General features: G+C 39.3%; 2 protein-coding genes across 3 annotated transcripts in view; one reads left to right on the forward strand and one right to left on the reverse strand.

Moving 5' to 3' along the window:
• The first annotated feature begins 1,613 nt into the window (after positions 1–1,613).
• pgr (progesterone receptor) lies at positions 1,614–16,978 on the forward strand. Its single transcript, XM_052097670.1, has 8 exons — positions 1,614–2,471; positions 6,316–6,425; positions 6,905–7,021; positions 7,526–7,831; positions 10,014–10,158; positions 10,612–10,742; positions 11,308–11,465; positions 15,135–16,978. Exons 1-8 carry the CDS (start codon positions 1,678–1,680, stop codon positions 15,288–15,290), a joined length of 1,917 nt encoding a protein of 638 aa, XP_051953630.1. The 5' UTR covers positions 1,614–1,677; the 3' UTR covers positions 15,291–16,978.
• Positions 16,979–18,820: 1,842 nt separating this feature from the next.
• LOC127623125 (rho GTPase-activating protein 42-like) overlaps positions 18,821–27,896 on the reverse strand; it is a 155,467-nt gene continuing 146,391 nt past the window's right edge. For both annotated transcript variants that reach the window (XM_052097388.1, XM_052097387.1), the window contains exons 22-24: positions 27,191–27,253; positions 22,840–22,919; positions 18,821–19,815 (exon numbers count right to left, since the gene is read on the reverse strand). In XM_052097388.1, the coding sequence (XP_051953348.1) occupies positions 19,727–19,815; positions 22,840–22,919; positions 27,191–27,253 (232 nt within the window). In that variant the 3' untranslated portion in view covers positions 18,821–19,726. The remainder of the gene's footprint in view (positions 19,816–22,839; positions 22,920–27,190; positions 27,254–27,896) is intronic.

Here is a 27,896-nt window from a genome sequence, read left to right on the forward strand (position 1 = left end):
TCTTCAAAATAATCTGTCATTTGCTCCAAGCTCAAGAATGGCAGCACCGACTGTATGACAGGGGAACTCAGCTAAGGGAATTTGCACCGGGAGATAAGGTACTAGTATTACTCCCAACATCAACCTCTAAATTACTTGCCAAGTGGCAACAACCCATTGAGGTCACTAATACTCACGATACTACCTGCTGGGGTGAGCCTTTACCCTCTGCTCGGATCATGCCCCACACCAATGGTTCCACCCCAGGAAAGACACCAACGTGCGGATTACCCGTTGGTATCTGGCTCTTCAGCCATTTAAGTTCAAGGTGGTCCACAGACTGGGAGCGTAGATGGGGGAGAGTGGTAGGCAGTCCGGATGCCTGCCTGGCCTGAGTCTGGCGGTGGGGATATGAGGCAGCGGGGGCATGGTCAATTGTCCATCCGGAGAGAGAGAGGGGCTTGCACCTGAGCAAAATTATGTCTAACACCTGTCTCTAATTTCAGTGTGCACAGGGAGAGCTGCATTAATCTAAAGAGTTACTGTGAATCTGAAGTTTATTGTTAATTTACTGTGAAGCTGAATTTTTGAGAGGCAGGCGTATTGTGGTGCCCAATCAAGCCAAGCATTGTAATAAAAGCCTACTCACCTGAGTGAAGGAACCTGATTCCTCGTGTTCTCCTTTAAGTATCTCCACAGGGACATCCTAGGATATGAGATCACAGAGAAAATATGGTAAACATGCTAGGTGACCAGCTGGGGACAGATGAAACACTGTGTTACAACTGTACCCGTGCTGTAAGAAATCTGGTTGTTAATGCTCCTAGAGTTATGTTAGCTTTTCTTCAGTCAGAAAGCTTAATTTATTAATTTGTTTTGCTTTCTTATAGACAGACAGACAGACAGACAGAGAAACAGACGATGATATATAGACAGATAGATAGATAGATAGATAGATAGATAGATAGATAGATAGATAGATAGATAGATAGATAGATAGATAGATAGATAGATAGATAGATAGATATACTGATTGCATTCAATGTGGAAACACTAGTGTTCATTTCAAGGGTTCAAGCGCATGCATGGGTAACTTCTGAAGAGATAAATAAGAAAGGAATCTCTCCTCTGAGCTCTTGTGCTGAACACATTCTGTGGAGCTTGTTGGAATATCTGGGCATGTTAAATAATTTTTCAGCTTTTTTTTTTATTTCACTAGATCATGCATAACCATTTTTTCCATGATGCTATTTCTGTTCAGCAGGGCATTAATCACACTCTTTCATTTTGATTTTATTATATTGACTTGCACTCAGTTGGTGAGCAATTCAGTTTAATTGTGACTTGTTTTAAAACATAGGCAATTGTTCTGAAATCTTTTCATGAATCAGTCTACAATTGAAGGATATTTTGAAAACAGTGAAAATATAGTTTTAAATAGCTGTCAAAACGCAGAGTTTATTTATTTGTATTAAGATTTTATAAAGTTTTTTTTTTTTTTTTTTTTTTTTGTGAATTTGTGGTTTTAGATTTAGGAATAAGTCGCACGCACTCTTTTGTACTGCCTCTCTCCACAAGGAGGAATTATTTGAGAAGGTTTTATTCGCCACAGATCATAACCTCCATCCGAACAGTGAGGATTTACGGATTAGATTTGTGCTTTTAACTCCAAACAAAACATTGACACTAAAACTAATAATGGACACCGTGAACACTTCCCTCGCTGATTCCACAGAGATTAGGAGAGGAGTAGGTGATTTAATGGAGAAATACACGGACGGAGGTTTGGGGCACGGCAGAGTCTCCGTGCGTAATTTTGGAGACGCGGGGTCTTCACGCAGCAGCGTGCCTGGATCAAGCAGCCACGCGCTCTCACAGCATTCTGCTCTTGATATGGCACTCGATAACAAACCTTATACTGATCACATGGAGGAATTTCTGAAAGTCGCACCCGACCAGTGGAGCGCGATATCAAACAAAGCGCTTAAGGAGATGGATGTGCAGGAGAACTCAGACATGAGTGCGGGTATCAAAGACGAGAAGGAGCAACATTTAATAATGGAAGCACCCCGCACTGATTTCGACCTCGGGTTAAGCGTCAGTACTCTGGATAGCTGCTACGACCCGAGCGAAAGGAAACAGCAGTGTGGGTATATTGCAGACAAGTCAACTTTGCTCTCATCGCAAGCTGCCCAACATGTCGTTGTGGACAGTTCTTCTAACTTTCAACTGGACACGAATCAGCCTAACGCACTGGTTTTGACATCTCAGAGAAGAGCATCTCCTTCTCTCGGTAGGGGTATGTTGAGTTTCGATGGAACGAGAGCAACTGCAATGATGCCTAAAAATGACATGTCTAAATGGGTGGTTCAGCAGTCCCCAGCGGATTCTCAGTTCTGGTATCAGTCTAATGTGAACGATGAACAAGCTGGCTATTCTCCACCCGACAGCTTCACCCAGCGCTCACTGACATCATACACTACATTCCCTGGGTAAGACTGACATGGTGTTGCAGTGGCAGTGCATCATTCAGAAGTGATTTTAAAAACGTTAACATTTTTGAATTTGAATTGAGGTAGCAAACAGAATGCAGAATTATATTTTGAATGTAAGGAATTCGATTTTTTATTATTTCTAAAGCAACAATTATCCATTAGCATGTTAAAATGTTTCCATAAACATGAAATGCTATAACATTATATATTAATAATTGGATATAAATACATGTTTGAAATGCCACCCATAAAGATGTATATGTAATAATATACACATATCATTATATTTGTATATTATTATATATTATTATTTTATTTATATAATCAATGTTTTAAATGCAACTTATACAAATTTATAGTAAATAATAAATAAAAATATAATTATATTGATATATTATTATATATTATTGTTATATTCATATAATCAATGTTTAAAACACGACTCATAAAGAAAATATTTATTAATATATACAAATATAATTATATTAATATATTATTTTATATTATTATTATGTTTATATAATCAGTGTTTGAAATGCAATTCATAACAATTATATTTTATAATATACAAATATCATTATATTAATATATTATTTTATATTATTATTATGTTTATATAATCAGTGTTTGAAACGCAATTCATAATTTTTTTTTGAATATATACAAATATCATTATATTAATATATCATCATATATTATTATGTTTATATAATCAATGTTTGAAATGCAACTCATAAAATAGTATACTAATCTATATATTCTGTACATATATACAAAAAAAACTTTACCCAAAGCAATTTTTGCAATTATTTTGAACTGATGTAACATTGGCTGGCAACAAGGTAGACGCAGAGACGATGACAATGAAGTGCAATGATCCCAAGCGCAGTTTATTTACAAAAGTGATATCCAAGAACCCTTACTTGTGAACAATGTGAAACAAAACATAAACATGAACTTGACAACTAAACTTGACATGACTTGGCTTGACTATGAAACAAAATGTAAACATGACTTGACTATAGAACCAACATTACACCAACAACCCTAACATATCCCCAACTAGGGGCAGCTTCCGACACCCCAAAACAAAAACACAGAGTGGCGACTTGAAGTAGTTACGTGGTGGGACATGGAAATATGGTGCAACAAGGTGTGGGGCGTGATCTGGTGAAAACATGGCATGGAGCATGAGACCAGGGCGGAGCCCTTGGGGAGTGGAGCCATGAGAGGCTCGAGGTGCGGGGCCATTTAGAACTGGATACCTGGAGAGTAGTGAAGACTTGAAGGGCCAGGGTGGAGTAGGAGGCAGGGAGGACCAAGGCGGCACTGGAGGTTCGGAGGAGCAAGGCAGAGCTTGGGGATCGAAAGACTGAGGCAGAGCTGGTGGGGCTGATAACCAAGGCGGAGCCGTAGGGATGGAGGTCCCCGGTGGAGCTGATGGATTGGAGAGACGAGGCGTAGCCAGAGGATCGGAGAGCCAAGGCGGAGCCAGGAGACCGACTGACCAAGGAGAAGCTGGAGGGATGCGGGACCCCCATAAAGCCGACAGGCTTAAGGACCGTGGTGGAGCTGTGGGAACATTGAGCCAAGGAGATGTCGAGGGATTGACAGGCCAAGGCAGGGTCCAGGGCTCAGGGGGTCTAGGTGGAGTCAGAGGTTCGAAAATCCATGTCTGGGATATCTCAGAGGGCGATGATCGAGCCGGTGGCTTGGGGGAACCGGCTGATCAGGAGAACTCAGGATGGGCACAAGGGCAGGAAACAGTTCCATCTCAAATAGTACAGTGAGAGATGGCTCTGGAACGGACAAGGTTTGCAATGCTGGCTCTGGGACAGACAAGGCTTGCAACACTGGTCCTTTGGACCTGGCAGATGTGGGCGTTGGCTTGTTGACCAGAGGTGAGCCTGAGACATTTCATGGAGCAGACTTAAGCTTGGCTGTGACATGGCATGGAGCAGACCGAAGCGTGGCTGTGACATGGCATGGAGCAGACCGAAGCGTGGCTGTGACATGGCATGGAGCAGACCGAGGCGTGGGGATCTGGGGCAGAAGGTGGCGCAAGCTCAGCGACCATAGTATGGGACTCTGACTTGGCAACCATGACGTGGAACTCTGGCTTGGCGGCCATGATGTGGATCTCTGTCTTTGCATCACCTCCCCCACAGTGAACGATGAACCACATATTATTAGGGCAAGGTCGATATACTGAGCCAGGCTGCTGGGACTATGATCGCCTGGCTTCAGGGAAGAGATTTTCTCATTCAGTCCAAAGCGGAAACAGATTGTGGCAGGGCGGAGGGTGGGGCCGGGTCGTGATTCCACACACCCAGACCCTAATCAGGCTAATCAAGCCTCAGAGAGGGATAAAGGCTGACTGGAGACTGCAGTGGGACAGAGAGAGAGATTTACAGACAGCTGTCTGACCCTTTGTGTGTTTGTCTTTTTGTTAAAAATGTTTATTAAAATATTATTTATATTCTCAAGCTGGTTCTCACCTCCTCCTTTCCATTAATCCCTTTACACTGGTGCCGAAATTCAGGAAGGAGGAGGGATGCACCGTAGTGGATTTCTTGCCGCTACATCCAACCGAAAGGAGCAGCTGCGGCCATCCGCCGGAGGAGGGAGGAGCCCGGCCGCATGAAACTGGAGGAATGGCCGCTGACTGCGAGGGGAGGAGGGGCTCCCAACCTACCACCTGGAGCTGTTACCGCTGCAAGGGGCAGGGGAGACCCCTACTGTCCAACAAAAACACGGCAGGGCATTCCGTCCACCAGAGGCCGGTGGACTGCCACCGATCCACCAGGGGAGGTGCGGCTGTCGTCCGCTAGAGGGTGGAGGAGTGGCCGGGGACCAAGCTACAGTGTATCAGAGAACCGGCGAATAAGTCTCTCTTGTTCTCTCTCCCACTGCTGCTCCGTGTTGGCCTTTCCCTTTCTTTTTTAAAATGTTTTGTTAAATTTGGCACGATCGCCGTTACGGTGTGTAGGTGCCTTTTTTTTGCCCTTGTCCCTTCCCTCATCCAGGTAGATGGGGATGACCTGCCGGCAGACAGGGCAGGAAAGCCCTTGGAAAGGGGGGGTGTACGTCATGCCGGGGGCTCCCCGGCCTGAGAGCACGAGGGAGGAATGTGGCATTGGAAATGTTTACTTGGCGTAGGCAAAGAAGTTGAATTGCTGGGTTCATCTTGGTTGGTCGAGAATTCTCTAACGTTGGCTAGCTACAAGGTAGACACAGAGATGACAATGAAGTGCGATGATCCCAAGTGCAGTTTATTTACAAAAGTGATATCCAAGAACCTTAACTTTAAACGTCAACAAAACATAAACATGAACTTCACTTAACTAAACTTGACTTGACTTGAAAAAATATTAGAAAAAAATATATTAGAATTAGCCACATCACCAAGTGACAGATGAATTTGCACCAAAGTTTGTATTGGAAGCATGGCTGTTAACATCAATAACACAATATACCTGTATGGGAAGTGTTTCCTCCCTTTTCAAAGTTGAAAAGCATATTTATGTTTCTTTACATGTTTGTACGGTTAGTTTCATTTTATTCTTCACAGTAAAACAAGCATTATTTTTCCCTGCGGCCCAGTCAGAAAAGATCTACGATTTTTGGGTCACGACCCAACCGTTGATGGAGTGATTCTCATTAAACCTATCAACTAAATGTCCTGAAGATAATGTCATAATGCAATTTTTTGGAATTGATTTAGGATTAAACATGACCAGATTTTTTTATAGGTTTTAATGAGAATCACCCACTGGTTTAGAATTTGTCTACCATTCTTGCTTATCCCACCCAAAGAACATTATTTCTTGCTTACATTCAGGGTTCCACCTCAAAGACTGTGTGTTATATGTGGAGATGAGGCTTCGGGATGTCACTATGGAGTTCTTACTTGTGGAAGCTGCAAGGTGTTTTTCAAGAGAGCTGTGGAGGGTGAGTACAAACACAACACTCTGCTACTCTCGTCATTTTGTTTTTCGTAATGTGTTATTGCACTAAAGTTTCAGATCAAGTTTCAGTGTGAATAAGTCACGGTGTATAGAGTGTCCCAGAGGAGAGTAATTATCATTTGGACCAGCGTTCACAGTGTTCTCTTGTTATTCTCCTTATCTTTGAGGACAGATATGTAAGAGCCACTATGTTTGACCATGGCCATGTCACTCTGCCCTGTCAGCCTTGCTTGAACCAATTCACTTGTCTACCTTTTTCCCTTCCCCCCTCCCATGGCTTAACTCTCCAAATTGTCATCTTCCTTTAAAATGAGATGTTCTTTCAATGATTTCAGATGGAGACTGGAATAATTTAAGTGCATTTGTGTTTATATATTACTTTTTTGCTCACTGACATTCAAAGGTTGTGAATGTTTTTTCTTGGACTGTTGACAGTTTGTTTTTTCCTCTTCTCTCATTTAGGTCACCATAACTACCTGTGTGCAGGACGCAATGACTGTATTGTTGATAAAATCAGGAGGAAAAATTGTCCTGCTTGTCGTCTTAGAAAGTGCTACCAGGCAGGGATGATGCTTGGAGGTATCTTGGATTGTTTTGCATATTGGAATACAGTATATGTAGTTTCTTGAGCTTCTTGGACTTAATGGATATTAATGGACAGTTTTACTATTCTGTAAGATGCTAAATCATTTCTAAAGAGAAATCTTAAAGGGGTATTTCAGCCAAAAGTTAACTGTCATTGTTACTCATGCCGCTTCAAAGTGGTATGACTTTCATTCTTTGAACACAAAAGGAGATCTACAGTAGGATGTTCAAGCTTCTCTTTTACATTCAATGAAAGTGAAAGTCGATTGGGGCTGTCAAGCTTTGAAAAGCACATAAAAGCACTTTAAAAGTATTCCCAGGAATATAAATCTTGTCCATGATTCAAGCAACTGTTAGTATGCGATCAGTTGCATATACATTATTTAATATGTATACTATATATTATAACTATAAATATCTAACTTGCAGTGGCATATTAAGTTTCATTGGATAGTGATTTTTCGTTTGCACTTATTAAAGTATGTTATTGTGTTAAAGGCCGTAAGATGAAGCGGTTTGGTGGTTTGAAGGTCATGGGTTTGAATCCATCGCTAATGTTCCAGAGCCCGATAGCCCTGATGGCTGAGGGTCAAACTCTGTCCTCCATGCCCTCTCTACCAGTGATCCGTGAGCTACAGCTGTCTCCACAGATGATCAATATTCTGGAAAGCATTGAGCCACAGATAGTCTTCTCTGGCTATGACAGCTCGCAACCAGAGCTTCCCCACCTTCTCCTCAACAGTCTCAACAGACTCTGCGAGAGGCAGCTGCTCTGGATTGTCAGATGGTCCAAGTCACTTCCAGGTAACACTTGTAGAACTGGTATAACTGACATTAGCAGCTACGACAGGCAAGCATTCACCATCCATTAACCAGGGGATGGTTTGGGGAACCAGATGAAGATCACTGCAATTACCTGCGAGGTTAGGGCGCTCTGAGATAATAAGTCTTTTGTCTAAGAGCTTGAGCCAATCACAAAGTTCTGAAAAAGCTGACGCAATTACTCCATGCCAGTTGAGTTTGTCTGTGATGTGGGAGTCACAAATAGGCATTATCTACATTATGGAAAGAAATATCATCAAATTTGGACAGCCACTGAAATGAAATAGCTCTCTCCATCCGAGTGGATGAAGAAATTAGTTAAAGAAATGTAAATGTGTGAATGATGTGTCAATGGTCACACGGGAAGTAGTCATGTTTTTTCGGCCACATTATGCCATCTCACTGACAATCTCCTATCAGACTTTTTTTTATCGACTCAAGAGTGTTTACTGTGGTATGACTGTAAGTGTGTTGCGTCGGTAGTGTGGGAGACCCAAGACCGCATCCCGCATTGAAACCAGAAAGTAATTACATTGGCATAATCAGTGACGAGCATCATTTGTAGGTTTAATTTTTCACTCTAACATCTCATTTTTGGTCCACTAATGGTTAGGTTTAGGTTTAGGTTTGGGGAGTAAAGTTTATAAAATATCCATTCTCTCACTGTATTACATCCAGAGCTGAAAAAAACTCGCATCACAACTCACTTTTGGCGCCCCTGCATGCACATTTTACTCAGAAAATGGAGCTCACATTTGCCCATATGCCAAACAACACATACCCCTTTGGCCACTGGGTACCTGGTTTTCAGTTTCCTAACATCCAACAAGTATGCGGTTAAGGAGAGCATTTCTGAAAGTGTCCATTTTGGAGGAAAATGCCAATCCAGTGTGAATGAGAGGTGTAAACGTAGCAAATCAATGTATTTTTATAATTTTGTATTTTCTCCCCAATTTGGAATGCCCAATTCCCAATGCGCTTTAAATCCTCATGGTGGCAGAGGATGAATCTCAGTTGCCTCTGCGTTTGAGACTGTCAATCCATGCATTTTATCAGATGGCTTGCTGAGCGCGTTACCGCGGAGACATAGTCATGGACAACTCACCATGCGTGAGAACCACATTATGGCAACCACAAGGAGGTTGCCCCATGTGACTGTACCCTCCCTAGCATCTGGACCAATTTGGTTGCTTAGGAGAACTGGCTGGAGTCACTCAGCACGCCCTGGATTCGAACTCACAACTCCAGGGGTGGTGGTCAGCGTCTTTACTCGCTGAGCTACCGTGGCCCCAAATCAATGTATATAAAAAAACAAAATGGATTAGTGTGGACGTGGCCAAAGTGTTATTTAAATTACCTGATTGCCAAAGCCAGATTAAGCCAATAGCTATGGCTTAACCAGAATATGAACCATATTTGTTGTGCATGCAAACATAGTTAATGTTTAGATTTACATGCACAGGAGTATTCTTATATAAAAATGTTTTTGTCAAAGTCTGATGTACAATGTGTCATGTACATGCAGTAACCCGATTGCCATAACCTGATTAAGCCAATATTCTCATTTCCAGATTTCAGAATAAGACAGTTGGTGTATGCCTGTGTTAATTTGAATTCCATATCATGCTAACACAATCGGAATATCCCTTGTTATGGACTTTTTTTTATTTTATTTGAGAATACACAAACAAAAGTAATTATTTGTGCTACATGAGAAAGCAGCTGTCAATGGTTAAGCAATGAAGGAAACGTATTATATTTGGAGTAGAACAAATTTTTTCATCTTAAAAGAAAAAAAAAAACACAATCTCATGACCAACAGTTTGTTTTGGTTTAAAATGATTGTGCTCTTGTGTGCTATTGTCAGGGACTTAAATAAGAGTTAGTAGGTTTATTAAATTACCTCATAGAATAAAACAATGCAGCATGATAAATAACAAGAGCAAACATCTTCCGTATTGTCATTAGAGAATAGCAGGATAAGATCAAATTTATCAAATTTATTTCTGAATATTCTGATTAAACATATATAGGAATATTCCAAAAGCTGTGGAGCATTTTTCCAAATAATGGCTGAACCAGAATATGTCTCTAAATAGAAAAAAGGCATGAATGTAAACGTGGCCAATGGTTAAGATTTTTCTTCTACATTTGTGTTTAAAAGGTTTTCGCACTTTGCACATCAACGACCAGATGACGCTGATCCAGTATTCCTGGATGAGTTTAATGGTGTTCTCGCTGGGTTGGAGGTCCTTTCAAAATGTCACCACTGAGTACATGTACTTTGCGCCAGACCTCGTCCTAAGTCAGTGAGTAACAGTGAAAACAACAAAGTCAAAATCTGTAAGCGGGTAATTCAATATAAAGGTATTTGAGTTATGACTAATTTTTCATTGCATTTTCCACAAAAAGGGTACGAATGCTGTCCCTTTACATTTTGTAAAATAATATAGGAACAAATCCCATTTTCTTTGGAGGGAACACACTATTAGATATATACATTTCCATGAATGTATGGGAAATAACAGTTAACCAAACCAATATTTAGTTTCAAATTATCTGAATGATGTCTTAATTTAGGCTGGAACTCTATTACTTGCAGCAATGTGGACAAACAACATTTCTGAAGGTTATGAACCTCCTTTCACTAATACTATGATTTTAAGAACTATATACAAAAAAAAAAAAAGTAAAAAACCAACAACAACCACTATTTAAATTTGTACATATTCAGTGTTCTAATAATGTTCTTTTAATTGTAGTGATCAGCTGAAGAGGTCTCCGATCTACGACCTGTGCTTGGCTATGCAATTCATTCCACAGGAGTTTGCCAACCTGCAAGTGACCAAGGAGGAGTTTCTGTGCATGAAGGCTTTGATGCTCCTCAATACTGGTAACAAAATAACCTCAGTGTTCTACCTCTGAACCATAAAACTTTCCCTGACCGGTACCTTATGATCAGTGTTCTAGGAAGGAATAATAACAATCTGTACAAATTTAACACACTGGCACCATGCCAGTCCACAGGAGAAGATAGACAGAGTGAGATAAGTGTTCTGCAAGGCTGCCAGACCTTGAAAACATTGGTGTTTGTATTCCAAACTAAGTCCAACAAAACTAAGTTTCACATTCCAAACTAACACTTCCCATATAAGAAAAGAACAGCAGTAATGCCAAAGAACAGCCTACAGTTCCTCTACATGGAGAGTGGATGTTTTTATTTCTTTTTCTTTGCCAGGATGTTTTAGTTGGCACTATTAGATAAATTAACTACAAGTTTAAACACATTTTACAGAGTTTTGAAACCAACATACTGTAATAAAAGCTGTTGCAAGTGATGTTAGCAATTATGTCTAGACCTCAATCTGCGAAACTCTGGCTAAGGGTTGGGGTTGGTTAGCTTAAGGGGATGGGTTGCTGCGGGACTCTATGAATCCTGGTGTTTATGTGTGTGACAGTACCTCTGGAGGGCTTGAAGAGCCAGACACAGTTTGATGAAATGAGACAGAACTACATCTGTGAGCTGACTAAGGCCATCCAGATGAAGGAGAAAGGAGTGGTGGCCAGCTCCCAGAGATTCTACCACCTCACCAAACTCATGGACGCCATGCACGAGGTATGCAGCCTGAGTAAATAATTTGGAGCTGAACTAAATTAAATATACATTGGTCATTCTGAGGAACCTGCCATTTGTGGCTGAACATTTCAGGTTTCTGTTTTTCTTAATTTTTATATATATAAAAAAAATAATAATAAAAAAATAATATTTTTCCTACCTCAGGCCCAAAGTACCGGGCTGTAACTTCTAAAGACTTTGGGAGGGTCACCATATGGGGACACACCCTGCCCTCCCACCATTATGCAGATTAGTGGTAAACAAATATGGTGTTTTCAATGGCGGATTCTGAAACTATTACCCCAATCCTAATTATGTGTTTAGAGCATAGCAAATTACCAAGTTATATATCATTACTACCTCAAATGCTGAGGACCCTATAATTAAAAGTGTAAAAAGCAACAGAAAGCATCTTTGCACTAAGTGCAATTAATGGCAGATACTATTCCACCCCAGTTTAAATTCTAACATACAGTGTAGTGACATGACTGCAGCCTTTATATTGAGTTAGAGTCCCACGGACACCCTACACCAACTCCTATCCCTAAATCTAACCCCAACTTTCCTTAACAAAAATGTGCCATTGTTTTCCTACGGTAACCATTGTATCATCATGGTATTTTGTTGGAAAATCATAATAACCACAAAGAGCACTAGAGCAGCACGTGCTTGTGCATTTTATCATAAACTCCTGTGTTTCTACTAGACTACTGAAGTGCAGTTACTCCGTTCTCCATTCTCTTAGCCCACTAAACGTCTAACCCATTAACCAGTTTAACATCTCTGCCCCATCGTGAAAAATTCAATTATGCCAGGCTTCATTTGACCAGCAGTTGACCCCAAATAAATTTGTCGTGGCTGTCTTGAGTTTGGTCTCAGCATGATGTGCGGAGTTAGTGTAAATAGTCTTTGCCAACAAGATGGGCTTTTAGCACTTATCATTCCTTCATGTGCTATCAGAATTATCCTACTTCCCACTACTGAAGTGATAATTATGAGTACGTCATGTTCAAGTGCTTTTTGTCAGAAAGAACAGGAAACATGGACGATGCCAGGTTTGGTCACACATATTTCATGATGACATTTTATTTTGACACCATAATACATATCACGAGGGTTGGGGAGTAACGGAATACATGTAACGGGATTATGTATTTAAAATACAAAATATAAGTAACTGTATTCCACAATTAGAATACATTACATTAGTTACATTCAAAAAGTATTTTGATTACTGAAGAGATTATTTTGTATTTTATTGTCATTTGTTTCATTTAATATTTAGTCCTTTCAGATTGAAAACATTTATACATATAAATGATGTGATCTAAAATGCATTTGATCAGCGGTGAAACACTTTATTATGATGTGTTACATTCATACGAGCAGACAGAGAAGTACGTTTGGAGCAGAAGAAATAGAAATAAACCTTGTGTAAATTGTTAGCTTTATGCTAATCTAAAATGCTATTTGTAGCCATTTTACATGCACATGTTCGCAGACACGATCATGTTTCTTTATCAAGAAAATTCACGTTGGATCACAATTAATTTTTTTCTAGTAAGACCTTTGATATTAGAGAAAAAATCATATTCTTGATAATAATTTTTTTATTGTTTTCATGTAAAGATATCTAAAAATCCTTAAAACAAGATACATTTGATTGATCTTGTTTTAGAAACAACTCTGGATAAGATATTTAGATTTTTCTGAGAATGTATTTTTAACATGTGTATTTTGTCTTACTGAACTGAAAGAGTTTTTAAACTCAACATAAGTGAAAAAAATCTACCAGTGCTGAAGAAGTAATCCAAAGTATTTAGATTACATTACTGACCTTGAGTAATCAAATTTGCGTTACAAATTACATTTTACAGCATGTATTCTGTAATCTGTAGTGGAATACATTTCAAAAGTAACCCACCCAACCCTGCATATTACTCAGTCAGTTTGCTGATGATGATGTAGTTTTAGTCAAATATAAGCTAATGTACAACATGCTTAGAATGTTGCTGATATACATAAAGGAATATGACCAAAACGGAAAGCACTAACATTTAGATGTATGTAGAAAAATGAACAAAACTTGTCATTCACTACAGAAACTGGTATCTCCTCTGCCATGTTGAAAGTTTAGGACCCCTCCCAGTATCAAAATTATCTCAAGTTTCCCAGTTATAATTACGATTCGAGGGGTCGTTTCATGTGCAACTTCGGAGTGGGAAACTCGAATTTATGATGATTCCAATAACACGTGAAGGCTCTGTTAAAAAATGTTATTGATTGAGAGCCCTAATATATATATATATTTATACTGTATATATTCCCTTACAATTTAATGTAATGAATGGGACAGGCAAATAGCCTGACATTCCTATGAAAAACTAAATAAATACAAATAAAATGTTTTAATAAAAGATAACTTGACACACTAAACAGAATTAAATGTATCATATAATGCGACTAAGTAACAGTAACAGTATCCTGTTAATTATATCAGTAGTAAGTCATGGAGACACAAATGGAGCAGAAATGGCACCATGTCCTGAGAATGACCCACATCAATAGGCTGAGATTTTGTACAAGTTCTGTTATCACCCCCTCCAGTAGCATGTGGTTTCACAGTAGCAATGTGGGCATGGCTTGTTATTGTTAGTGGCATCACAGGATCAAACTGAATGTGCCGTGTTCCCCGTCTTGGCAACTACTGTGCTCTGATAAAAAGAATGGCTGTAAACTGAAAGGGTTTGTTTCTTTGTCTAAATATATTCAGCTCAGAAAAGTTTTACTTTCTTTTTTATTTTAATTTATATTTTCATAAAAAATTAAGTTTGTCATTTATCACAATGTTATACTTGCCCTATCCCCATTTAATGTGCAGAAACAACTGTTATGGGGGACCAAGACTGCCAATACTAAAACTAAATAAATAAATTTGCAAATAAATAAAATAAAATAGGCACATAGAATTGAATAAATAATTAGCAAATGTGACATAAATTTGTATTTGTACTTTTATTTCCTTATTTATTTTTTACCACAATTATTTATTTCATTCCACATCTATTTATTTCCTCATTTATTTATACATAATTTTTTTCCACACATTTATTTCCTTATTTATTAATTTGTACTTTTCTTTTGCAATTTTACAATTCCATATTGTAATGGATAATTAAATTAGAAATATTATTATTTTTTGGCTCAACCAATGGCGTGAGTTTAGAGTTGGGCTTAAACTGTGGTGATGGGGGCGGAGCAGTAATAGCAGTAGGAGTCTTGAGGAAACTTGTTTGGAAACAATCATTAATTTTGCAATTTCATTTGGTGCTACTAGTGGCACAGGAATGGCATACTTCACCTTTAATTGTTTACATGCAGATCAGTGAAATGTTATACAAAGTAATGTATTGTACTGCAGACAGTACTAATGCTAAGATTAAGTGATGCATGCTGGAAGCATAATCTGTTATTTTTGAGTGAATAATAATAAGTAATTTAATAAAGTTCACATCAAAGTACATTAAAAGTTTAACTCACATATGTATCATTATCAAAGTATGACACTAATGAGGTGTGTTTTCCACGTCACTTGTTGTATATCAGATAGCACAGAACATGACAGGAGAGCTTAAACTGTGACATTGACTCATCTTTATCATTGTGTAGATTGTGAAGAAGGTCAACCTCTACTGCCTGAGCACATACGTCCAGGCAGATGCCATGAAAGTGGAGTTCCCAGAGATGATGTCAGAGGTCATTGTGTCACAGCTTCCGAAGGTTCTTGCTGGCATGGTCAAACCACTCTTATTTCACCACAAGTGAAGTCATGATATGTTATTTACGTGTAAGGAACTCTTTTCTGGTGTATTTTATTGTTATAATTTGACCTTACTAAACAGACGGCCTGCGAGCCGTATCTGGCCCATCAGTTTTTATTATGTGGTACCTGAAATGCCTTGTTATTGATTTATCATTATCGTAAAAAACGTGCCATCAAATAAAACATCATAGTAACTGACAATGGGAAAGTACACTCCATATGAAATATTATTACATTTAGGGGAGACTGCAGCTAGTTGTTAAAGTAATTCTAGCAATTAAAATTAGGACTATTTTGGTGGAAAATGGCATCCACATACAAATAAATAAATATATTATTAATAATACTAAAATAATATAATATTAATATATAATTATATTATTAATATTATTATAGAATGTTTTATCGCATTCTTAATATTATAAAATATTATTCATATTTTATAAAAGTCATTTAATAGCCTATAATACACTAGACATACAGATGTTGTGGAAGATGGCTTTTTACATTTATATAGTTTTTAGTATTTCAACAAGGCATTCGACTCAAATCAGGGACAGTAAATAGCAGGTCCCCTTTGTGACAATTTCCCCCTCGTTTAGGCCAATGTTTTTAAATGAACTGTATCATTTTTCCTGGGTAATAACGGTCAAAACAGGCGTGGACTGGCCATTGACAGAACCGGGACTTTTCCCAGTGGGCCGGGCACCAATGGGGCCGCTGCGTTATGCAGAACGTGCCACAAAACGGCGCCGCGGTATGTGGAAGGAGGGAGCGATATGCAGAAAAGGACAGTTCTTTTGGGGCAGTTTCTATGTAAAATCCCGCCCCAAAAATGTCAATAGCTTTTTCTTACATGTTTTTTTTTGCCAAGACTTAAAGGTTTGTTTCTAAAAGGAGTAAACGTGTGAAAACTAGCCCTAATCTCTCTTATATTATATGATATGTATATAAAAATGGCATCTGTTGTGGTTTGAATGTGGCCCCAATGGCTTTTCAAGTTGAGAATCTTTGATCTAGTTATGTAAACATCTTTCTTTATACAATTTTCCCCGTGATAATGTTCAAATATTACCAGCAAACATTTGGGTTGGAAATCCAAATCAGACCCTTTTCTTTTAGATGAAAGAACCAGATGATGAATAAAGAATATTTGCTATATTATTATACACCTGCTCTAGCTTTATGGTTTAAATGACATGAAAAATATTTTTTGAACATTTGTGTGATAAATGCATGTATATTTTAGATAAATATACAATTTTAAACTGTGCACAAAAACAAATGGAGATAATAAAGTAGTGTTGATGTTTTTTTGGATTGCAAGTATTTTTCTTATTTAATTTTTTGTGCATGAAACTTTATTTTTCTTTAGATTTTTTTTTATTTTTTTAATGAATCCTTTAATGCTTGCTTTTCTGTTACTCAATTATCCACCAAGGTTGCCTATTTGACAGTAAATTCTATTTGAATTATACACACCTTTCATGTTTTTTGAGTGTGAAGATGAGGAACTATATTATCTGTCTGGCTCTGTGATGTACGGTAAACGTCAATAGAAGAGATTTTGTGTTTTCATGGTCAGATCTGTCTAACTAACCTTCTCATATCTCTTCCAATGCCAGTGTCACATTTGATTGTACTTACATTTACACAGTAACACATCATATATGTCAAATGAAATAATCAATAAAAAGCATTGATTACATACAAGTCAAAGTTTGAAACAGAATGTTTAATGAACTCAATGGTACAGCAGTGCAAAGAACAGACACTAAGATTACTCTAAATTTACTGCACTCTAAAACATATCTGGGTAAGGTTTTTTTTGGTTTTGTTTTCAAAGCAGAAGATAAATTGTGTTTTTTTTCCAGACGGTAAGTGTTTCTTTTTTAAAAAAAAAAAAAAAATTTCACTTTTTTTTTGAAAGCCATAAAATTTCCCCTGTGACCTTCAGAGTTTAGCTGAAGGGAGTATCAGTCCAACACCAGCAGTCAAGGTCACACAGCATTCTCATGGATTTAATAGGGAAAGAATACTGGAATCTTCTACATCGCCTCCTTTCCAAAGACTGCCGACGCTGTTTTTCTCCCCAGAACTCTGTGATGGATGTCTAAGATTTTGTTCTGATGATTTATCTGTTGCATTTTTGTTTTAATGGAGGACAAGAATTTAGCTACATTTTAAAACAGATTTATTTACAGAAAAAAAAATATATTTAAAAAAGAATTAATCATCCATTTATAAACTTCTATCTTCTACACACACGCGCACACACACACACGCATGTATGTATACACACGCATGTATACACACACACACGTTATTTCCATGTTTTATGAGGACTTTCCATAGACATAATGGTTTTTATACTGTACAAACTTTATATTCTATCCCCTAAACCTCACATAAAACTTTCTGCAGTTTTACATTTTCAAAAAACATAATTTAGTATGATTTATAAGCTGTTTTCCTCATGGGGGACCCACAAAATGTACCCACAAGGTCAAACATTTTGCGTTTTACTATCCTTATGGGGACATTTGGTCCCCACAAAGTGATAAATACACGCTCACTCACACGCACGCACGCACGCACGCGCACACACACACACACACACACCACTTAGTAGTCCAACTCCATCCATTCAAGTAACATGTTGATTTATTTGTAAAGACTAGTCGTGAGAGGAGGGAGTGTTTGCATTGGACATGAGGACAGTTGGGACTAAATTAAGTGACCAGTCTTAGACACTGAACTGGTGTTAGTGAGAGCGAATACTGAGATCAGAATATCATGTGCAGCAAAGTTGGACTTGTTTCTTTAAAATCTGAACAGACTGAATTTTACTTGACATTCAGTAATGGCCTAGTTGCAATATTAAGACCACAGCTAGTCTAGGAGAATAGATTCCAAACGGCCTTGTTTCTCTAATAATTGCCTATTTACACAGAATGAAGATGCAACTTGGCATGAAAGAGAAAATTCTCTCATCATTTACTCACCCTCATGCCATCCCAGATGTGTATGACTTTCTTTAATTCTGCAGAACACAAATGAAGATTTTTAGAAGAATATTTCAGATCTGTTGGTCCATTCAATGCAAATTAATCGTAATCAAAACTCTGAAGTTCAAAAAAGCACATTAATGCAGCATATAAATAATCCATAGGACTCAAGTAGTAAAATCCATGTCTTCAGAAGCGATATTATAATAGTAGGTGAGAAACAGATAAAAAGTAATTTTTTACTATAAATTCTCCTCCCTGCTCAGTAGGTGTTGATATCCACAAAGAATGCGAATCACCAAAAACACAAGAAAAATGTGAACATGAAAGTGGAGATTTATTTAGAGTACGAAATATTGATCTGTTTCTCACCGACATCATATCGCCTGAGAAGATATAAATGTAACCACTGGAGTCTCATGGATTATGTTAATGCTGCCTTTGTGCGCATTTTGGAGCTTCAAAGTTCTGGTCACCATTCACTTGCATTGTATGGACCTACAGAGCTGAAATTTTCTTCTAAAAATCTTCATTTGTGTTCTGCAGAATAAAGAAAGTCATACACATCCGGGATGGCCTGAGGGGGAGTAAATGAGAGAATTTTCATTTTTGGCTGAACTATACCAGAGATTAATAACAGTTAAAATGACAAATAATTCAAGCCTCACATTTTTGCAAGTGACTAAACATGCACGCTAATGCACATGAATAAACTGTCAACAGAGATGTCTCCTAGCAAACAAACTGAAAAACAATGCTGCAAATCTACAGGAGTATGATTATCAAAAGAAAGTGTAATTTACAGTGTTTTGAACACCTGTCTCTAAAAAAGTTTGCTAAAAAGAATTTATTAAAATATAATCTAGGTGTTTGGACACACTGATGGATTTTATTTATTACAAGTGAATGTTTATTATTAAATCTTAACTGTATATCTTCTTGGGAGCTAACATGCTTGCGTAATATGCGTGATGTCACCCACCTGCATCTCAGTGAAATCAGAGTTGAAGATTTCTGCACGAGTTTCGAAGTTGCCAGACAATAAACTTAAAAACAACATTAGGTGCATTTTAGCACCTGCTGATCTCAGTGTTTTTGAATTTACATATCACTAGATTTTCAGATTGGCTCCTGTCAGCAGCTCTCCATCATGTCAATTTGAAATATACGTCAGCCTCCAGTGAAAGTTTGAAAGCCATTTGCCTAGAATTGCAGCTTGGATTCAGACATTCCGATAATTGCACACAATACATCATTGTGTAACATTGTTAATGTTTATGTACCATACATGATCTCAAACAGCATATGATCTATGCATAAAGTCCACATATCCTTCAATGCTTGATATACAGTATATTTGAAGCTCTCTATCGAAAATCGATGCTTCCATGGATACCATGAAATCCTTGGCCTCCTCTGGTGGGACATTGTCAGAGGAAGACCACATAATTTTCAGGAATGAGTCCTGTTTTTCCCTCAAATGTTGCCTGGAGCCAGCCTGGTTCCACCGAGGGATACACTACACACAACAAACACAAGCAAGTGAGAAGTTAGATGTTTTCGAGCTGTGGAGATGTTTTATTAGCAAGCATCTCTATTACTATTGCTCATAAGTAGGGTTAGGGATTTAAACGAACCCCAAACTCGAAGTGTTAAACTTAACGTAACTCATTCCACATCGCTTGTGTTGACATGACTGATACCTCAAATCGTGCGGCTTGTTGAGGAGAGGTGTGCTGTTACTGTTTGCTGTTGTTTTGAAGCAATTGGACTTTCACTTTTCAACTTGTGGATGATAGAATGGGTTAAAAATCCAATAGACGTACACTGAAGGACTCTGTGTACTTTGGGATTGGCTCATTTTACACCTGTAGCAAACACTCAAACACACTAGCAAAGCCCTAGCAAACACTTGCAACCACATAACAACACACTAAAAAAACTCCATATAGTTTAGTACCCACATAAAAATGCTCTGGCAACCATCTAACAACCTTGCAGTGTGGTGTAGAATTTTTACATGGTTGTATTTAGTTTTAGGCATCAATCAATTTGTCTGTTCTTACTGCTTTTTTGTGCGACGACACGACACAATCACAGCCAATAAGAAAATATTTGATACTTAAAGTGTCCTGTAAGTGATTTTTTCATGGAAATGTATGCAAAAAATAGTCATACTCCCTGAAAGATATTAATGAAATAAGTGTTGTGAGATATCTGATCGGTCTCTGTGACAGCTCTAGACAAAAAGGTGTCCGTGGGCCCAGGACGCTGAAGCATTCTACCTGTCAATAATTTTGTGCGTTCTCATAGTATTTTAGTTGCAGCGAATAACTGAGGTTTAATGCCATTTTTAAGCCATGTTGTTCATAACAGTTGTCAGTTGAGGGTGCTATTTTGTTACTGTTGTGTTTGACAACAGTTGGATGATGGTCTTCTTCTGGGGGTCGGTCCTAACGGTATCTTTGATGTGCGGGTTTTTGATAGAGGGGGCGTGGCTAATTCAACGGCTCAGTTCGTGAAAATCCCAGAACAGCAAAAATCACTCACTGCACCTTTAATATACAGTTATGCAATGTTGGGATTAGAACCGGTATGAGATTTCAATGTGGGCTGGACTAGCCAGCCCAATAGAGAGAAACAGTCTGGCTACGGAAGTAAAAATCCCACTAATTTTCTCCCAAGACTAATTCATTTTTATCGATTACTTCTAGACTTTTAAAGACAGACCTACAATGGTATATACCTCTGAAGAAGCCATCAGTCCAAGTTATTTCAATGTAATGTTTTACAAATTGTACTTAACAGTGTAATTCCTGGTGAAAAACTACACTACCCACAATCCTGAAAAGAGATCCACCAATCAGAGTAGTGGAAAACAAACCACAGCAAAAGAGCTCTACAGCGACTGCACACTCCCATGACACAATGTGAATACACTCTCAAACGACTTATATGTTTGTATTTATCTGAATGATTTGCAATAAATAAAAAAACTGTCTTAACACATTTTATAATTTTTAATTTTTCTGTCGATTTTAATTGGATATCATGAATTACATGATTTTTCCCTCATGAAAGACGTTACGCACACTATTGTATTGGCTCAACAAACATGACGTATGAAAATAATTCACTTCTACTCAGAAACATATATATTTATAACATTTTTGACTTTAAATTAATTTGTGCATCACAAAACATCAATTATAAGGTGAAATAAGAGTGATACATAAAGTAAATGACTAATTGAATAACGAGTTCCTTGAACTTCTTTGGCTTTTATTTTAAGAACAACTACTCAAACGAGAACTGATGTTGTGGGTAACACCATGAGTCCTTGTGTTCCAGAAATTCCAGAATGGAAACTTCAAAGTTGAATATACTGGCTGTAGCATTGTTATCGGAGAAGACACTATTTCCTAATTCTCATGACATATTATGGTAATTTTATGATTTAGTAGAGTAAAAATATTATATATAGCACCTTCAAGTAGAAACAATAGTATATATAGTATATTTTAATTTGGGAAAAAAATTATGGTAAAATTACTTATAGAATCAAAACTGCTGTAAAGGATGATGGGCACTGTTGCGCTCTATTCTACAGAAGTAGAAACCGAGCGACTAACAAAAACTACTGTAGCTTATTGTAACTCATTGTGCAGCTAAAGATGTTCATTGCTTGTTTAAACTCTGAATACTGTAAACGTTGATTTGTTAGGATTTATTTGGCTATTCCTTAATTATAATTATTTAAAAAAAACAAAACAATAGGAACCTCAGGATAAGGGGCGTACCACTAAACAACTTATGCAGGTTTTTTAAATTTATGATGGATCAAGCCAGGTCACGCCGTTCCGATAAATTATCCCTATAAAGCTTTCAAAATGATCTCACAAATGACTCACTCGGTAATGACTCAACTTAACATACTACCGAACTATCCAAGCATCTGTTTAGACTGTACTCCATTAGGCAAATGAAATAAGAGTTTTTAAATCGTTTTATTTTATTAACGAAACTCTTAAAATGTCAACACTGTGACAAGGCTGTTTCGTAAGAGAAGGTTTATGTTGCGTTAAGTGTTTGCAGAGCTTTATAGAGGGGAAGAGGCTGCCTTCATTAGGTTACTGTGACCTGTTTGAATGCCCTTGTGCCTAGCCAAGTTTGTTCCTTGCGGAAAATTCAACAGGCTATAAAATCCCAAGCCTGACATGTACAGAGAATAACAGCAGATGGTTGTTCCACAGAACACAGACTGGAACGCTTTAATTTCTAAAAATATTGATGCCTTGGCATGCACAAAAGTACATCAATAAAGTGGTAATTCACTCAAAGTTCTAAAGGATCTAAACACAATTTGAAATGATAAACCAAAAAAATTTAAATCTTTAGTTATTTTAACAGAAGTTTTTGAATCTTTCTTTTCCATTAAAATGTGTATATTGTTTATGTTTATGGCAATTATAGTTTTTGAAAAGTTAGTACAACTCGAGAACTGAACTTCGGTTGTTGATCACATGGATGGATTCTGACTCACCGTTGGAGAAGTGAGCCCCCTGGGGGAAACTCAGCTCATTGCTGTGTTCTGCTTCACAGGAATACATGGCTTTAGCATCTCTGTGGATGGAAATCAGAAATTATGACATTCAGGCTGTGTTTTCATAAAGTCTACATCCTTAAGAAAAAAAGTTTAATGTTGGCATGAAGCATAATTTAAATGCCTGAAGTTTGATAGATAGATCGTCTTGGGTTACTAAACTGTAACCCCTGTTCCCTGATAAAAGCGGAACGAGATGCTGTGCTGATTTAGCGCATTGGGAACGTATTTAGGAGTGACCAGCTGTGAATATGTGTTCATCACGTCAATGAAATTGACTAGAATTTATAGCCTCTGCTGGTGACATCATAGGCTGCACCTGTAGCTGGGCTATATATAGATGCATCACAGGTGCATCATCAGGTATTTTGTCTGAAGAGCAGTCCTGGGGCATCCTCAGTGCGGCAATGAAGCGCAGCATCTCGTTCCGCTTTTATCAGGGAACAGAGGTTACAGTTAAGTAACCAGAGACGTTCCCTATCAAAAAGCTACACTTTGCACTGATTTAGCGCTTTGGGAACGAGAATACCCATGCCGCCGCACTGTGGGTGTCCGGACGCCATACGGTTGTGTAGTCATGCTCACAAGAGCGCGAGAGGTCTCAGACATGAGCTTGTGATGTTGACTCAAGGACATAAGAGCCCGGAGTGGCATGAACATCCAAAAATCTTATGTATATGTGCGGGAAGGCCCAGCCTGCCACCCCACATACAAGCTGAAGAGGGAACCTCTAGCCAAGGCTTTAGAGGAGGCGACCCCTCTGGTAGAGTGAGCACTGATCCCTATTGGCATAACTTCTTCTAGTAGAGGGAGCCCTAGGACTTAGAATGGTCTAGATAACTTCAGGTGAAAGCCCAATGTCCCTCAGTTGGTACCCTTCAGGGGACAAGCATGAAGGTTCCACAGCGTGGGCCGGGGATTAAATATTGTCCCCTGTGCCTGAGACAGAAGGTCCCTCCTGTCCGGAATCGCCCAAGGTGAGCAGTTGAGGTGAGACATCATCTCCGAGAACCATACCGTGTTCGGCCAACATGGCGCTATCAGTAAGAGGCAGAACCCTTGCAGGTGAACTCTGGCCAAGACTCCTGGGAGCAGAGAAACCAACGCATACAGGTGCATTCTGGGCCATGTATGTGCCATGGCGTCCAGACCCAGGGGGGCTGGGTGACTCAGAGAGAAGTAGAGGGGACATTGAGCTGTCTGTTGGGAGGCGAAGAGATCACTTCTGCTCTGTATAATCTAAACAGATTTGTTCCACTACCTCATCGGTATTTTCTGTCTGGACATTAAATCTGCTCCACACTCAGGCATCCAGGGATATAAACTTCCCTGATTGACAGGAGCTTGCCCTGGGCCCAATCTGCCGTGCCAGTCTGTTCAGCTGGCGTGAACGTAGACCTCCTTGATGGTTTATGTAAGAGACTACTGCTGTTTTGTCCACCCACACCAGGACATGGCTTTCTCTCAGATACTGGAGGAAGTATTTCAGAGCCAGAAATACAGCCATCAACCCAAGGCAGTTGATGTGCCAATTAAGGTATTGACCCTCCCATTCCCCTTGAGCTGGACGAACACTGAAGACCGCTACCCAGCCCGTCAGGGAGGCATCTGTCGTTAGCAACTTGTGATGGCACGATGCACCTAGAGTGGGACCCAAAGTGAGAAACTGGGGTCTGAACCACATAGAAAGGGAACGAAGCTCTTAGCGCGTAACCCTTATCAGCCTTAGGGGACTGGCCCTTGGATGAAATCCCCTAACTTTGAGCCACAACTGAAATGGTCTCATGTATAGAAGGCCAAAAGGGATCACCGAGGACGCAGATGCCATGAGGCCTAGTATTCGTTGATAATGACGAACAGTGCAACCTTGGCCTAGCCTGACTTTACTCAGGGTGTTCTGAATGGACTTGATTCGAGCGGGAGACAATTGTGCCCGCATTGTGATCGAATCCCATAAGATCCCCAGATAAGTAGTTTTCTAAGTAGGAGAGAGAACGCTTTTCTTGGCGTTGACCCTCAACCCCAGAGAAAACAGATGAGCCAAGATGATATCCCTGTACTTTAATGCCAGTTCTTGTGACTGTGCTAGTATTAGCCAGTCATCTATATAATTCAGAATGCGCCCCGGAGTCGCAAAGGAGCCAGTGCTGCATCCATGCACTTCGTGAATGTGCGGGGTGATAAGGCTAGGCCGAATGTTAGAACCCGATGTTGAAAGCTTTGCTCCCGAAAGCGAACCTCAGGAACTTCCTGTGTTGTGGCAGACTTTCTACGTATATGAAAGTGCGCGTCCATGAGATCGATCATGACCAACCAATCTCGATGTTGGATTTGAGACACGACTATCTTGACGGTCTTGCTTTGCTTCACACTCAAAAGGTTTTCTGCGCAATGCCTAACAAATTCTGACTCCTAATAGAGGAAAAAAAGTTCTGACAGCTTGAGAAGCACAACACACACAGAGTGGTCTTCAGACAAAAGACCTGATGATGCACCTGTGACGCATCTATTTAGTAGTAGTAGTAGTAGTAGTCCTTTATTGTCACATAGTAAACCAGTGAAATTGGCCATCGACCTGTCCATACAAACATACATATGACAAGGGGATAGACAGGACAGGAAGACAGGGAATTAGAAGAAATACAGCATGACATGAGGAGAGGAGAGGAGAAAAAAAAGGCAGCCCCCAGACTATGCTCCTTAAGAAGTACAGTGTGGGAACAGGGAAAAAAACACCTCAGCAACATTAGCACATAATCAGTACACTCTACAACATGAACAAGACTTGCAACAGGGGAGGGATTGGGGGTGGAGGTGGCCCAGCACAGGCAAGCAGCCATCCGGACCTGCAGCCATGTTCGGCGCTGGTCACAGACCCGCCTGTCAGACTGGGGGTACAAAGCGGCATGGCGAGGGATAGGGTATCGGGCGGATGATTGCATATCTGTATATATGTGTAAGAGTTCATGTGTGTGTAGGCCTGGAGAGTCGCTATGCCAGCATCTAATCTAGGTGCCTCAGTCCGCAGGGTTGTCATAGCGATACACAGCAAGTTGCCATGGAGACAACCTTGATCAGGTCCCAGACATAGTCAACAATCACCAGGTGTCTGGGGAGTCGGGAAGGATCGCGAGAGTGGCTCACTGCAGTGCTCTTCCGGGGGAGTTGTTGTTCCAACAGCGGCCTTGGCCAAGGCCAGTGCTGGTTGAGGGCGGCCGAAACAGATAAGATTGGGATTGTTTGGTCTTAAGGAGAGTAGCCGCATTCTAATTTACACGGCTATTCTCCTGGTCCATTTTGGTCTCTGAAACGATCCATTTGCCTTTGCAAAGCTGTGAGCTTCTCCATGATGTTATCCGTATTTTGGTTCATAGACCCAGTCTGAGTGCAGACAGCTCTGCCCACTGTTTCAATCATGACGGGCAGCCTTGTGAGGCTTTGGACAGCTGTCACCGTCTTCTTAACTCCTCGATAAACCAGGGAAATGCCTAATCCAATCAGCAGAAGACCTGTTATCATGGTACCGAATAGGTAGATATCTTCAACGTCCTCCACGGAAAGAGCCGCCAGACACACGACCCGCCACCTCTCCCACGCGTCCATCGTGTAGCCAGCTGCGAACGTTCCGTCAGGGCAGACAGGTTCCCCCGAACCCAAGCTTCTCGTCGAGAAGATGGTGTCAATTGTGTTGAGAGACCAGTTGATCAAATCCATGATGACTTAGTTTGAAGAGCAGTGCTGAGAGAGTCTCTCAAGTACAAGACAGTAGACTAGATATGACGAGAGGAGCAAAGCAGGGAAGATAAGGGTAGGGAGAGGGTGAGAAAATGCGACCGCCTTCGTTGAGAGCCAAGAGAGAAATAGCCCTGCTACAGGTGCATCCAATGACGTCACCAACAGAGGCTATAAATTCTAGTCAATTTTATTGACGTGTTGCACACATATTCACAGCTGGTCACTCCCAAAGATGTTCCCAAAGCTCTAAATCAGCACAGCATCAAAGTGTAGCTTTTTGATAGGCAACTATGGGATTATTTGGATTGTGTTAATTGTCAGCTGATGGTCATTCTGATCAGTTGGCAAAGACAAATCAGGCTTAAGGTCTGTGCTACATTTGGTGGATGCAATTTAAAAGATCTGGCAGTTTCAAAATGTTGTTCTCAGGTTAGGAATAATAAAAAAAAAACCTAACCTAACTTCCAAATTCAAATACAATTTGCCATGCCAACATATTTTTCTTTTGTTTTGTTAGACATATGTAATCACATATAATGTGCATTAAGTACTTTACCTTCCTATGGGATTGGCTTTTAAAGAAGATGGGTTTTCAAAAAGCAACGCTCTGGCTGCCACCCTGAAAGACACAAGCATGCCTTAAATTACTTCCAGGTCTTCATTATTTGTTTTTGCTACTTTTCAAATGCCTTTTTTTGCAGACCTATATATATTTTTGTTTTATCCTTGTCCCAGACCCAGACTTTCAATCTTAAACTATGAAAATAAATCATAAAATATGAATTATTACATTTTTAAAACTAACAAAAGAATAAATGTCAACAATGTTTGTATTATTAGGTGAAAAATAGCTTTTTTCCTATAGTTTTTCTTTCTTTCTTTCTTTCTTTCTTTCTAAAGTGTTACGTCCCAAGGGACGTATATTAATTTATTATTGTGATAATGATATTTAAACGTGGTTTGTGTGTGTTGTGTCTCCCTGTGCTTTCCTTGTCACTTTCGCTGTCCATTAAGCAGGATCATGAGAGCCAGGCTGATCATTACCTATGATTGGCAAGAGGCCCACAACTCTCTTCACCTTGCAGAGAGATGCACAGCGAATATTTTCTCCTGCAGGGTTATTCTATCTCTTGGTCCCAGCTTTTGAGCAGATTGTGCTAGTTGTTGTGCTAAAGTATAACAATAATAATAACAATAATCTTGTCATATTGTGGTTGTGTAATTCTTATATATGTGTTGAAATACTTAACAGTTGTATGTGT

Source organism: Xyrauchen texanus, chromosome 29, assembly GCF_025860055.1.
Source record: "Xyrauchen texanus isolate HMW12.3.18 chromosome 29, RBS_HiC_50CHRs, whole genome shotgun sequence".
Lineage (NCBI taxonomy): Eukaryota > Metazoa > Chordata > Actinopteri > Cypriniformes > Catostomidae > Xyrauchen > Xyrauchen texanus.